This window comes from Molothrus ater, chromosome 1 (assembly GCF_012460135.2).
Source record: "Molothrus ater isolate BHLD 08-10-18 breed brown headed cowbird chromosome 1, BPBGC_Mater_1.1, whole genome shotgun sequence".
In the NCBI taxonomy this organism is placed as follows: domain Eukaryota; kingdom Metazoa; phylum Chordata; class Aves; order Passeriformes; family Icteridae; genus Molothrus; species Molothrus ater.
Genome location: NC_050478.2, coordinates 62,154,097 through 62,167,755, shown reverse-complemented (window position 1 = coordinate 62,167,755; position 13,659 = coordinate 62,154,097). Strand labels below are relative to the sequence as shown.

Genomic DNA, 13,659 nt, shown 5'->3' with positions numbered 1-13,659 from the left:
TGATTCTCCTGGACAGCAGATTTTCTAGATAGCTATTTTCTTCATTTTTAGCCTATTTCCAAATAACTTTGTATGTGTTGCTTTTTTTCTTTTTTACTAATTCAAACACAACTATCTTCATTTAATTCCTTTGTTATTACAGTGACCATGTAGAATCTGCAAACCTCTGTTAACTGCCAGCTCTAGATATTCACTTTTACAACCACAAAATACTGGCCCTTCCTATTGTTGTACAGTTTAAAAGTAAAATTATTGCCCTGTGTTCTTCAATATATGACATGTTTATCTAACCTTCATTTATGTGGGCTGCAGACTTATTTTTAATCCCTTCAGAACCGTGGCAGGAAGAGAAGACACCAACAAAATGTGCACAGTGACAATATCCTGTTGTGGCTTTTTTTCTCCTTCCTTATTTCTGCTCAGAATTTGCAGCATATTTGCTCCACAGTCATTTATTTTGGATGGTGAACCATGCAAAAAGACAAGAACATAACCCCAGCTGTTTAGTTGTGCCTGATACAAGCACCTTACATCTACAGCAAATATGTCTGAAAGCTGAACTTAGGAGCATGTCTAATTTTAGGCACTCAGCTTCAGACACTACTGAAAACAAGTAACTTGGAGATGACAAGTGCTCAGGACTTGGCACAAGTCAAACATCTCAACCACCACTAAACTAACATATTTGGAAATCATCAGTACCTTTCAAAAAAGTCATGCTCTGAAGGAATTTGAGGGGTTGCCCCTTCAAATTAAGCAAACAAATAATGAAAACCAAAAAAGCCCACATTTCCTAGTTTTCAAACTTAGCAACCAAATCAAAACAAAATCTAACAGGAAAACACACAGCATGATCAAGCGTCAGTTGGTGAATAAAGAAATGCAAACAAACAAACAAAAAAAGAGATATTTGGCTTTTGCTATAAATTAATTTTATTTGCATTATACTATATTTGAGAAAAAAATATTTAATTTCCTGGCCTCATTAAAGCCTTCTTCACATTCCCCCCACTGGAGCTCCGTAGTTCTATTTGCATGCAGTGCAGCAGAGCTTTGGTTTATTACATTGATATTTTCCAAAGATAACTGCAATATGAGGAGGAAAAAACTCACTCACCTTTACTTAATCATGGTATTTTTGTATTCTTGCCATGCTTATGAGTCAGCAATAGCAGAAACTTAACTTGCTTTTCTTAGGCAAGGGGAATAAGTCTCACTTTTTCCTCTTGAACAGTTAGGAAAAAAAGAGAAGAATGTCCTTACATTTTAAAATTATTGCAGTGATGCTCCTACTGTGCAGTGACAGGCAACTTATTATCCAAGAAACAAAGTACAACAACAAAATTCCAAAAACTCCAAGTGAACTCTTCTCAAAATACCGTAAGAAATTGAACATAGCCAGGGAAAAGAAATTCAACAATCCTTTAAGTAGCATAAACAATTATAATTTCCCTTTCAAGCAAGTGCTTTACACATAAAGCCTAAAAAAACATACTGTGAAAGAACTAGGACATTGCATGATCTGCCCAGCTGGCTTACAAAATGTATTTCCACCTCCCTATCACAAGGTTTTATACCACTAACATCTGGGTATCTCAGAGGCACTTTGAGAAAGCATTTCAGGTCTGATTTTTAGCAAACTTTGCTATCTCAAAATGCACATGGTGATCTTCCCACTGTTGCTGTAGCACTAAGGTGCAGATTCAGATGTGGGGAGGGTTTCAGTTTCTCTGATGCTGGGACGCACCCAAGCAATGAGCAGCACAGAGTTTATATGGGATGAGGGAGAGGAGATCCAGGAGCTGGAGGTGACCAGCAACCCCTTTGGGTCCCCAAAGACCACCTGAAGTTTTCCAGGCCACAAGCCACTAGTTCCACCTGTCAACAAATAAATGAGACCACCATCTCATAGACAGAAATTCTCCAAGCCATTGCAAAAACACGATCCTAGACACAGCAAACAGGCACACCTGCCATTTAGGGTCTTCTAAAAGTGGGCAGGTGTCTCATCCTTGTTAGTGAGTGACTATGCTCAAAAACTGAAGTGCCAAAGGAAAAGGAAATAGAGAAGGCAGATACAGAATCTATTTTCTCCTGATAATCATTTCAAAACTAACTCAACTCTATCTAGACAAAAAAAAAAAAACAAAAACACAAAAAAAAAAAAAAAAACAAAAAAAAAAAACAAAAAAAAAAAACAAAAAAAAAAAAAAAAAAACAAGAAGACTGTGACCCCTAGACAACTGAGTTCATGGTGCACATAAAAATGTATGACTGATAAATAGGTAGATAACAGACTACAGATCAGGATGTCAGAACCCTATCAAAGGATGAAGGCAGACTTCACCAGACACCTGCTGGCATAATCTATTCAAGGAATATATGCAGATCACGAAACTATCAAATACAGCATTAAAGATATGCAGCATGAACTGAAGAGAGGGAAGGTGCTCAGCATATGGACAAAAATCCCCCAGCAGTTAAAAATCAGAACAGAAAAGTAAGAGGATAACCCAACAGGGGAATACATTTCAAAACATATAAGGAGCCAGTTACTTTTTATATAAACCAATAAACAGAAGGACAGCTGCAGCTGGGGCTGCCTGAAAGTGGGATGTGAGAGAAGTGACCTCTCCTGGGTGTTGGCTAATCTTCCCTGCAGAGATCTGGTGCTTCCTGCTATATTATCACCATGTGAAGAAACTCAAGGAATAAATCCAGCATGAGTCAAGGTCTGGGAGGGGATGATGACTCTAGCAGAGCCACTCACCCATAATGGAAGTAGCCATGTTTTGGACTGTCAGCAGTGATTTGGGACCCCAAAGGCATCAGCAACACCAGAGGCAGGGCTGATAGAAACCAGTGCCTGGAGGGGGAACAAGCCCTGAAAGGAGCCAGCAAAAGAACAGGTTCCTCCAAAAGGTTTTTCTTTTAAGCTGTGCTTACCCTAGAAACTCATGTTTCATGTAAACATCCAAGCCCACTCTGGCTCTGGCCAAGTTCTTGGCCTTCGCAGCCTCCTGTTGAAAGGCTTTCACAGCCAGGTGTGGACCACATGAAAAACACCCTAATTTTAATCACTGATGAATCTGCAGCCTATCACATGTCTCTCTGAACATGAAGAAACACTGGGAGACACAAGGGAATAAGTCCTTTCTTTTCTTGACCAGAAAAGTTGTGAACTCCTCCTCCCTGGAGGTCTCCAAGGCCACCTGGGGCTCTGAGTAACATGGCCTAGTGGAAGTTCCCTGGCATAAGGATTGAAGCCAAATGAACTTCCAACATATTCTATTACTCTATGGTCTAAATACATTGCTTTCATGCTGCTCACATACACTTTCAACATGATCCCTCTTAAAAGTCACATTTCTAAAGCAAACCTCTTTGTTCCTTCACTTTGCTTTAGCAGGTTTAAGAAAATAAGCTTACCCTATATTTTTTTCTCTTTTATCTAGTTCCAGTTTTCATCCTGGTTCATGGCAAAGAACATCTACAGTCATCTTTTCATTGACAAAACTGACCACAATGAAACAGAAATATAGTTATGTCACTCTGCCCTGAGCATTCTTTGTTCTAATCCTCATCTTATTTACTGATTAGCATCAGCAGAACACCTCTGAAACTCTCTTTTTCCAAACTGCTGAGCCCATTTTCCTCTCTGCAATGTTAGGTTTGCAAATTGGGAAGTAACACCCTATCAGAGAAGTGGCAACAAAGGTAACACAAAATTAAGATTATATTATCTGAACAAAAAACAAACAAGTGTTTTCTCTCTCAAGAGTCTATCATATTTCACAGTGTCTCACAGCAATATGCCTACACTTTCAACATTCTTGTACAAAGTAAGGAAAACCCACCCATACTCTGAGTGCAGTGTTATTGTTGCTGTGGCAACTACAGACCACAATTTTTTGCCTCTAGAGAATTAGCATGAACACAAACATACACATTGAGGCAAAGACCATTGTGGGTCCTAACAGTGGCTACAACTCACTGTAGATGCCTAATGCTGCCATCAAAAACTGAATTTAATTTTTAAAAAATGAACTTTACCTTCTCAGTCACTGTCTCCATTTGTCTATACTTTGTTTCCAATTTCAACACAGCATAGTTGGCAAAATATCCTGAGAAACCCTGACATATGAGAAGTGTAAATGTCAGACTACTTAAACTCCACTTGTGACTGAACAGAGTAATTATAAAACTCTCTCTAGAACAGATAAATTAGTGATCCATCAGCTGGAATTTGCTGGTATAAATACTTAGTGCAAACCCTAGGAGTCAGGGATTTGAACCTGCCTTCTGTGTGTGTGAACGTGAGATGAACAGTCACTGCTGTACTCTCTTTAACATTACCTCACACTGGTAACAGGAAAACAAAACTTACTTTCACCAGTTTATAATATCATTTGAGCCAGATGTAAGAGTTAAAAATGAAAACTTTTCTACTCAGTGGTCCTTTAAAATAAGAGGTTTTACTTAGAACCAATACATGAGCATGAAAATAAGCACAGGATTTATTTAAGAAATATTGAAAGCAGGGGGTCCTCAACTGTTTTAGGTTTTGCCTTGTCATTTTGCCTTCCCCATTCCTGCCCTATCTGCATACCAGGGCCGAATTGCACTTGAACAAGAAACCACAAATGAAGAAATTGCTGAAGTCCAATTAGAGCTTTGTCACAAGACCAGGGCCTATGGAAGCAGCAAACACTCACCCAGTTCATGACAGTCAGCATTTGAAGTCTGTTTCTTGGCCTGAAATGGTTATTTAGTTTTTCTAGTATTCTGCATGTAATCCAAATAAATTATTTAAAAGAGTATTTTCTTGCCTCCCTTTTCCATCCTAGATGTCCCCAACCTGACACACCCACTGAACTTGAAGACCACAGAATACAATCTCTCACTGATCAAAAATTTAAAACTTGCTATTCCATAGGGTTGCCAGGTCTTTGTCTGGGATTTAGCAGCCAGATCCACTCAGGTCTATTTGCTTTTTGCTGAAGTCATCTAGGTAGGCAGCTCACATGCTTTGAGACAGCTTCCCACCCACTACACTGCAGGGTGTGACATGAGGGCACAGGCAGGACAAAGCAACCAGAAAGAGGGAAATGAAGAATTGGTCTTAAGTTTAGTATTTATTTTGCCTCAGACCAGATAGCATGGCAACACTCATGCTACAGACTGATTGATTAACTTTATAAAAAATTTTCAGGACAATGAGTACCATTTCCTGTGGAAGAAAAAAATAAAAATTATTCCTGGCTGGAAAACTGTCTAGTTAATACTTTGGATTTGGGTTTTAAAAATTGTCTTCTATTTGGGTATTTTACTAACATTTAGAGGAATGATTGAGAAAAAATTTTTTGGAAATTTGTAAATGATTCAACATATTTTATTCAAAAATATGTTTACAAGGGTTTTTCTCCTCACACTATTAAGATTGGTTTTGTAAAGCCTGGAATTTTCTTATCATGAGGGAAGCCAAAAACAAAAGAGGAAAAATATTTCCACCCATCTCCATTAAGGGTGAAACATACTGTAAGTAGACCCCATCCAAAAAACTTCAAATAAAACCATTTATGTCAGAATGTGTGCTTTTGGCTGTGCATCTGTGCTCACCTGTGATTGTGCAAAAGCTGTTTAAAATGCTTTAAGCCAGGGGGAAAAAAAGGACTGGTGAAGATAAACATTCCCAATCAAGGTCATTAGAAGGGAGACTGATGCAATCTTGGAAAAGGACCACCCAAAGGCTTTCCCTTGGCTGTTTCTCTCCAGGGGCCATTCTCTCTCTCGGCAGAGGCTGCCCTGGCCGAGCCCTGCGCAGGACACGCTGGGTTCCACCTATTCAGCAGTGACCAAACAAGCCTGACCAGTGCTCCTCACTGAAGGAACCACCAGATGGAGGTCAGAGAATTCCACCTTGTCCATCTCTGCACGTGCTGAGGTGGAGCAAAAATGGCTCTGAAGAGCGAGGCAGCTGGGGACAAGGTGCCTCATCCATGTGACTCATTGTCTGCAGGGTCTGAGGTCAGAGGACCTGGACTCAAGGGCTGTGTGCCCCTCAGCAGCTGAGCCACGGCAGGTCCCTGGGCAGCATCCTCTGGCTTCACATTCCCAGAAAGGAATCCTGTGTAAGTGCTCCAGGGACACTTTGTGTCCAAAGTGTGCCCAGTGGGGACAGTCAAGGGATTCCTTCCCAAAGCACACTCCTGGTCCAAACTATATATTAACATAAACACTCTCACCACCATTAGTGAACTAACTGTAGAAACTTTTGCATCAGGCTGTACTTTTGAGAGCAGGCCTGAGTTTCTGGAAGATCTCCTTAATGACCCTCACTAGACTATCCAAGCATCCAGATGAGGTTTGGTACCCTCAAGGTTATCTGTAACTACTAAGTAACATAGAGAGGGATTTTTTTTTTCACTCCAAAGCAAAATATGGCCCATTGACACGTTTTAAAAATCATGCTACCTGTTCCTTGATTTTGGACAAGTACAAAAGGTTGGATTCCTGCAGCAATGCCAAGCCCAGTGCTGCAGCCTGCCCTGCCCAGGGACTAGCAGCAGCACTTTGCAGTTTGGCAAGCCTGCCTCTAGTGCTGCCCGTCCTTGGGAACTGTAACAGGAGCCAAGGAGCAGCCAGAGGATTAAACACTGTGCCAGGCTGGCAAATGCACAGCAAATCCCTAAGCATCAGGGGCTCCCCCGAAAACACAGAGCTAGCTCTGTGCTCAGTGCCTAGACCCCTAGGCTGGAGCCCAAGAGTTTTCATCACTACTTGAGATTTTCTCAAAATAGCTGCAGAGCACCACTAAATCAGCGCTGGCATGATTGATGCGAAGGGAAGGTTTCAGGGAGCTTCATGCAGCCCTTCAACGTTTATTTTTCCAGATCTTGTTTAACACAGATGAGAAGGAAAGTGCTTAAAAAGGGGAAAATTGTAAGCAGCTGATTCCAGTTGCACTTTTGTCCCTTGCCAAATTAAAAAACTTAATAGGACAGGCTTTGTTTTCAAGGCATGAGGGATGTGGAAATATTTACACTCGTAGTATCAAGACATCAGCCATAAGGTTCAAGACTACAGTGCCAAACACAGTGAGAACATGTTGGAAAAGGCAGCACACATTTCCAAAGCAGAGGAGAACGTGTATTTATTGCAATTGTTAGTGATATCTGACCTGAAAAGGAAAAAAAATGCTTTGAAGATGGCATTAAACTTTGGAAGAAAGTATTACACCTCTGTCCTAGGACTGTCCCAGGAGGATACAGACTCCTGGACCTTGCACAAGTGGTGAAACAAGAGACTGGATTTACTGCAAATGCACTATGAACTGCCCTGTTCACAAGCACCTGTTTAACTGGGGACCCAAATGAGAATCAGCAAGATTCTTCCTCTGTTTTTTACATCATGCCTTCTCCTTCATGGCATTATAGTAAGAAGCTAATGGCTTCTTTCAAGGAAAACAGTTTTATAAAACTTAAGTATTCAAAAGCCAGAAAGGCTCAAAATTAAAGTTGGTTTTGGCAATGCAAGTAATATTTCTCTATAAATGTGTCGAATTCAAATTTCATTTTTTCTTTTTGCTTCTCAAATAACTCAGATTTACATGGCTTTTTTTTTTTTTTTTTGCAGTTGAGTGTGTTAGGCAGGGAGGGATGTAATGTAACAAATACTGCTGCAATTCAAAATGGAAATGTAGAATTTTCAATTGTAAAATGATGACATTAGGAAATTGAAATACAGCATAGTTATACCAACCATGACAGTTTTTTCCAGAGTTTCAGAGCAGCTTTTTTCAGTTAAAAACCTGATGCTATCTCCACTTAAATCTTTAATGAACTTCCATCTTCAGTTATCTCACTTTGGTCTGTGACAAATTACCTTTCTTTCTTCAGCATTACATTTTCTAATGTCTCTATTGACAACCATTAAAGGATCCTCAAAGTTCACAGACTAAAGTCTGTTAAGTTCCTAGAAAGTTAGCTTTTTATTTGACTTTATACTGCCCAAAAACTGGATAAGAAAAGTCATGCCAAGAGGCTTGGGACTAACAGATCTTCTGACTAGTTAAATCAGAAAGCAGAGAAGTAAAACTAAAGTCAGAGGAAAAAAAAAGAAAAATGTTAAGAAAAAAATTTAACAAAACCATCCCTGATATTGGGATCAGAATATATGTTGATTTTGTAAAAGTTCAAAAAGATATATATACTTTTTTCTTCTTTCTTCTTTTAAAACCAGTTCACCAGCATGCTTTGTGCAGTTTTTCAAACTTAAGGAATGGTGAAAAGACATTTTTCATACTCCAACTATCCCAAGATTCAGAGACGTCCCAGAACCCCTTCACAGTTAGTTTTTTTTATTTAAACTGCTGCCAAAATATAAATATGCAAATGACCTACAATGAAACAATTAAAATGAAAAATTTTTCATTCCCACCAGCAGACAAAGCCAAAACTAAGTTAAAGTGGACTTTTTTTTTCCTCTTTGGGGAAACATGGCTGGCCTAATCAATGAAGACACCAAAATTAAAAGCCCTCTGATATAAACAGGAGAAGATGCTCATAGAGTTTTCTGGGGGAATTTCCTCTGAACTTACTTCCCTCAAAGTTAACAGCCTTGGTACTGTCTGACAATAGGTCAGGGTAACAAGGCCTGTTAAAATGTTATTGTTATATAGCAGTTGACCATTTGCACTAGGGTTGCTACTTCTAAAGCAATTGGTAACCCAGCATATGAAGGATACTGCAAAATAACCTTGGGAAGTGAAACTTTTTAATCATGTGTCTTAACCCTCAGAGCCTGAATACGTCTAAAGATGCCTAGAGCTTAGGAAAGCATGGTAAAACTACATATGAATAAACAATGCCATTAAATTTACTTTAAATATGTCTTGAAATAGTATATTTATTTCTTCACAGTATTTTTACATGCATGAGCTTTGTTTACATAAATTACAGTATCAAAAGTTTAATGTTTAACTTCCCATATCTCACTGATTTATGGTAGAGGACTACATCCCAAAATTGGTGATTTTGGGCATGTATAACAAAAAAGTGTATACTTTTCCAAAAGTCATTGTATAAGCAATTGAGAGGGAGGATATTCCAGCATCAATGATTTGGGGAATACATGATATGGAAAAAAAAACACCCCAAAATTCTTTTGCAATTGCTGCTGAAGGTATATCATTGACCTAGACAGGTATTTTTAGAACACAAGTCAGCTAAACTTCAAAGTCTGCTTTCCTGAGATATGAGAATTAATTGAATACAGAGAGTCTTTTCATCCTCTCTGAAGATCATTAATCTTGTTACCACATATAGCACTTCTTAAAAAATAATATTTCAGTGCTAAATTCAAAGATCAATCATCCATTGAAGAGACGTGCAAATACATGCTGACACATCAGGATTGTTTCAGCATCTAAAGCAGAAAACACCTTTATGTCCTTGTGCAGTGCACTGTCTCCTAAACAAAATGTGAGCAGTCTGCCAGGTACACAGTGCAGAGAGGAGCTCCACCCTCTGTAAATCTGGGCTGCTTTTAAAACCAAGTCGCAATTTTTTGCTTAAGAAAACCACCAATGTGGAAAACGACATTTCCATAGTCATCCATGCTTCCCATATTGAGTGGCACAACAGCTGCTTCTGAGATGACAAAACATTTTCCAAGTACCATTACCACAGCTTTTCTGCCCCAGCCATGAAAGGATAGTGATTACAACCTTCATTTCTCAGACCTTCAGCTCAACTTTTTTTCTGGTCTTTTACACAGAGCGAAATCTTTCTCATAGCACAGTTCCCATGGAAAATCATCTCTATGAAAGAAGGGACAAGTCCTCTGTCATTTAACACAGACATACATGGTTTTCACATATCACAGTGACCTGGAGGGTCTAAACTTCACCTCTACCTCTTGCTCACCAGGCACGTTCTGGCATTTTTGAAGGTTCAGGGACAGCCATGGGGAACTGCCAGTTGCATGGAGCAGAGGGAGATTGGGGCTGTCACCCTCCAACAGGCTAAGCATAATGATGTGGCAAGAGTGGCAAAGCAGAGATACCTCCCCTGCTGCAGCCTGGGCACTGAGCAGAAGGCACAGAGAGCCTGTCAGCACTGCACTAAGGGGCTCCTGTAAAACCAGCCCCTGCTCCACATGGGATTCAGATCTGGCAAAGTTGTCTTTCATATACAGAGCTCCACTCTGTGCAGAGGAGCAAGTGACTGAACTTCTCCCTGCCTCAGCAATACACTCTCTCATTCTTATGAGGAAGGGAAGCAATCCACCTGGCAGAAGAGTCATGTAAAAAAGATTTTATTTTGCTTCTGAGGGCCTTAGCACTGCAGGTCAGAGTTGAGACTCATGTAATTTGAGGGAACAGTGGTGGCACAGTGCTTCCACACATACCCACAATGTGGGTATATCCTGTCCCAGGACAGCCAAAGTCCCTGATGCTTGGCGTGGAGCAGCATACTGCAGCAGGGCAGGAGGAGTGGGGGAAATTTTTAAAAATATCAATTGCATAGTCTCACAGGGACAATTAAATAGGGGGATTTTCAGGCAAGGAAAGTTCTATTTCATTGCAGCTATGCTACAGTTCCTTGATGAACCCCAGAAAAGGGGGGGTTCCTCCTGGCCCACCGCTGCCCCGTGCCACCTGAGCCAGCAGGGTCATGGCAGGGACAGCAGCCACACCTGCACACACACTGACACAGCCCAGGCACTCTCACAGAGCCCAGGCACACTGACACAGCCCAGGCACACTGACACAGCCCAGCCACTCTCACACAGCCCAGCCACTCTCACACAGCCCAGCCACACACACTCACACAGCCCAGGTACACTCACACACCCAGGCACTCTCACACAGCCCAGGCACACACACTCACACAGCCCAGCCACTCTCACACAACCCAGGCACACTGACACAGCCCAGGCACTCTCACACAGCCCAGGCACACTGACACAGCCCAGGCACACACACTCACACACCCAGGTACACTGACACAGCCCAGGCACTCTCACACAACCCAGGCACACTGACACAGCCCAGGCACACTGCTGAGCCCAGAGCTCATGGCCCTGCTTTCTACTGTGGGCTTGAGACACAAACCAGCAAACACAGAAATGCCCAGCACCAGCACCCATGAGACCAGAGCCCAGGGACAAACACAACACATAACCAGACACAGTGAAGCATCCTCAGGCCCAGAAGAGCATGAGAAGAATCTTCTCCACAGACAACACCATCTTTGTATCACCTCAGCTGAATGGAAGGGCAAGACTTTGAAAGCTTAGAAAGAAAAACTGCAGTCTGTCAAGACCTCATTGTTTGGGAACTGAGTCAGCCTAACTCTGTACGTACACTGTGGCACCACAAACAAGCTGGAACAGCAAATGTTTGCTACTCCTGGCTTCTTTGCTGCTCCTGTATTCATCAATCATGGCATGGAATACCTCAAAAAAGAAGCTATCACTATTCATGTGCCTTCTCCTAATCTAATGGCTCACAGATAATTATAGGCCTTTATTGTTTGACTGTTCTAGTGTTGAGCAACATATCTCTCTTCTTGCATCAAAACCTGTTTTCTGTCAAAAAAAGGGAAAACTGGCATGGTTAGATGAAGGAGTTTAATCTACAAAATGACATATTCCTTACTCAGCTTTAAAAACAAACAGTAGTAAAAAATGACACATAGCACTACTCACTCTGCAAACAGAAGAAAGCAAATAAATCTCAACCTTTTGTTGATATTTTACCAAGCACACCTCTGCTGCCCTGGTTTCTTAGAGCACAGGTCAGCTTCCTAGTAGCTTGATGGAGTCTTTTTCTGGTCAGCACAAACTTCCAGACTGAACTTCCTTGTCGCTGAAAGAATGCAGGAAGGCAGCAGGTGCATGCAGGCACAGGGACAATAAAAGGCAGGGGGTAGGGGAGAGCAACGTTTTTCTGCCTGTTAGGGATAAAGTTAACTAGGAGACTATAAACAATTAGAAAACACCACCACAGCCAAAAATTTATAATGCTGTGAAGGATTTAATGCAAACTTGCCCTCCCAGAAGACCACTTGTGTGTCTGTGTGCTCTGCCTATCTCCATATATGCACTTTGAGATTCCATCAGGCACTTGGACTAGGCTGGAAGCGGCTTCTGAGCTTCCCTTCTACAGTCCTGTAGCCACGAAAGCAGAGCCTGAACGCAAGGATTCCCTACAGGGCACCCTGCATCTCCCCACGAGGTTGCCAGGGCTGGACCAGCACCCGAGATCCCGAAGCATTCCAAACTCTGCCCCAGCCAGCCCAGCACCGTGACTGACAGCATCCAGCAGCATCCAGCAGCGTCCAGCGGCGACTTCTTGCGAGAGCAGGAGAAGCGCCAGGCATTGCCGGGAAAAACGAAACGCTTCCCCGGTGACAGCAGCCCGACCCCCGCCCAAAGCCGCTCCTACCGCTGCTGCCGAGGCCCTCGGGCAGACACGGCGTGACAGCCACGGACCCGCCGTCCCTCCCTCCGCCCCTGCCGGCCGGGTATCCGCGCTGAGGATGCCGCCGGGGCCCGCGGCATTCCCGCCTTCTCACCTGGTCCAGCGGGATGCCCAGCAGCGCGCTCAGCGGGTGCAGCAGGGTGGAGCCGGTGGTGCGGTGCGGGGCTCCGGGCGGCTCGGCCATGCCGCATCCCCCCTCGGGCCGCCGCACGGCCCCGCCGCCACCTGCGCGCACCTCCCGCTCCCGCCGCCGCCGCCGCCGCTCCGCGCCCGCCCGGGGCCCTCCGCGGGGCGGGGCCGCCGCCGACGGCCGGGGCGGGGCGGGGCGGGCTCCGGGGCGGGGAGCGGGGAGCCCTCGCCGTGCCCGGGGCCGCATCTGCCGCCTGCCGCCGCCCGCGGGCGGGCGCGGTGCCCGGTGCAGTGTCCCGGTCCCAGGCTCCTGCCAAAAGCACACGCTTGTCCGGCGCCGGCAGAGCTCGTAGCTGCCCCCAAGCAGGGGAGAGCTGGGGTGTCACAGCCAAAACAGTCCCGAAAATAAATATTTATTTACTTATTTATTCATTTATTTATACAGACACCCTTCACAGGGGGAAAAATGGAAAAATGAGTAGTAAGCTTTAAGTGATGTGTTTATGTTGCAAGTGAAATATGGCCATTAAAAATATAGGGAGAGGATTATTGCTTGGGTATTTTTATTGATTGCCCCAAATGTACATTAAAACAACAGTTAGATAACAAATGTAAATACCGAATGAAGTATCTCCAGGAAAGGTGTGTTTACTAAGTAGTTGCAATCAAAATTATTGAATGGGATACACTCAAGGATGTTTTGTTCTGGATGGCTGACAGCCTTCAATCCAAGTTTTGATGAAAAGAAGTGCTGTGAACATGGCAAGAGACAGTGGAGCCACCTGCTCTCTGTAGATTATTCTGTGTGTGCACCTTTGTATCCATCAATTTACAAATGTGTGTGAGTGCTGAAACTGCAGGCATTTGCTGCGTGCTCACACACACTGCACACATAACTCATGTGTATGTTAATAATTTAATCTTCTTATAACATTAGTGATGGGAAAATATTATTCGTTGCAGCTGAAATTTGCTATAATTTCACAAGAAAGTATACCTAAATCTAGTAATAACCTCATGAGAAGGGTGCTCTATCTTCTTAT

General features: G+C 42.8%; 1 protein-coding gene across 1 annotated transcript in view; it reads right to left on the bottom strand.

Moving 5' to 3' along the window:
- The window catches only part of MBOAT1 (membrane bound O-acyltransferase domain containing 1), a 56,673-nt gene extending 43,964 nt beyond the window's left edge, over positions 1-12,709 (bottom strand). The window contains exon 1 of the mRNA XM_036378925.2: positions 12,582-12,709. Coding sequence (XP_036234818.1) covers positions 12,582-12,671 — 90 coding nt within the window. The 5' untranslated portion in view covers positions 12,672-12,709. The remainder of the gene's footprint in view (positions 1-12,581) is intronic.
- Positions 12,710-13,659: the final 950 nt, after the last annotated feature.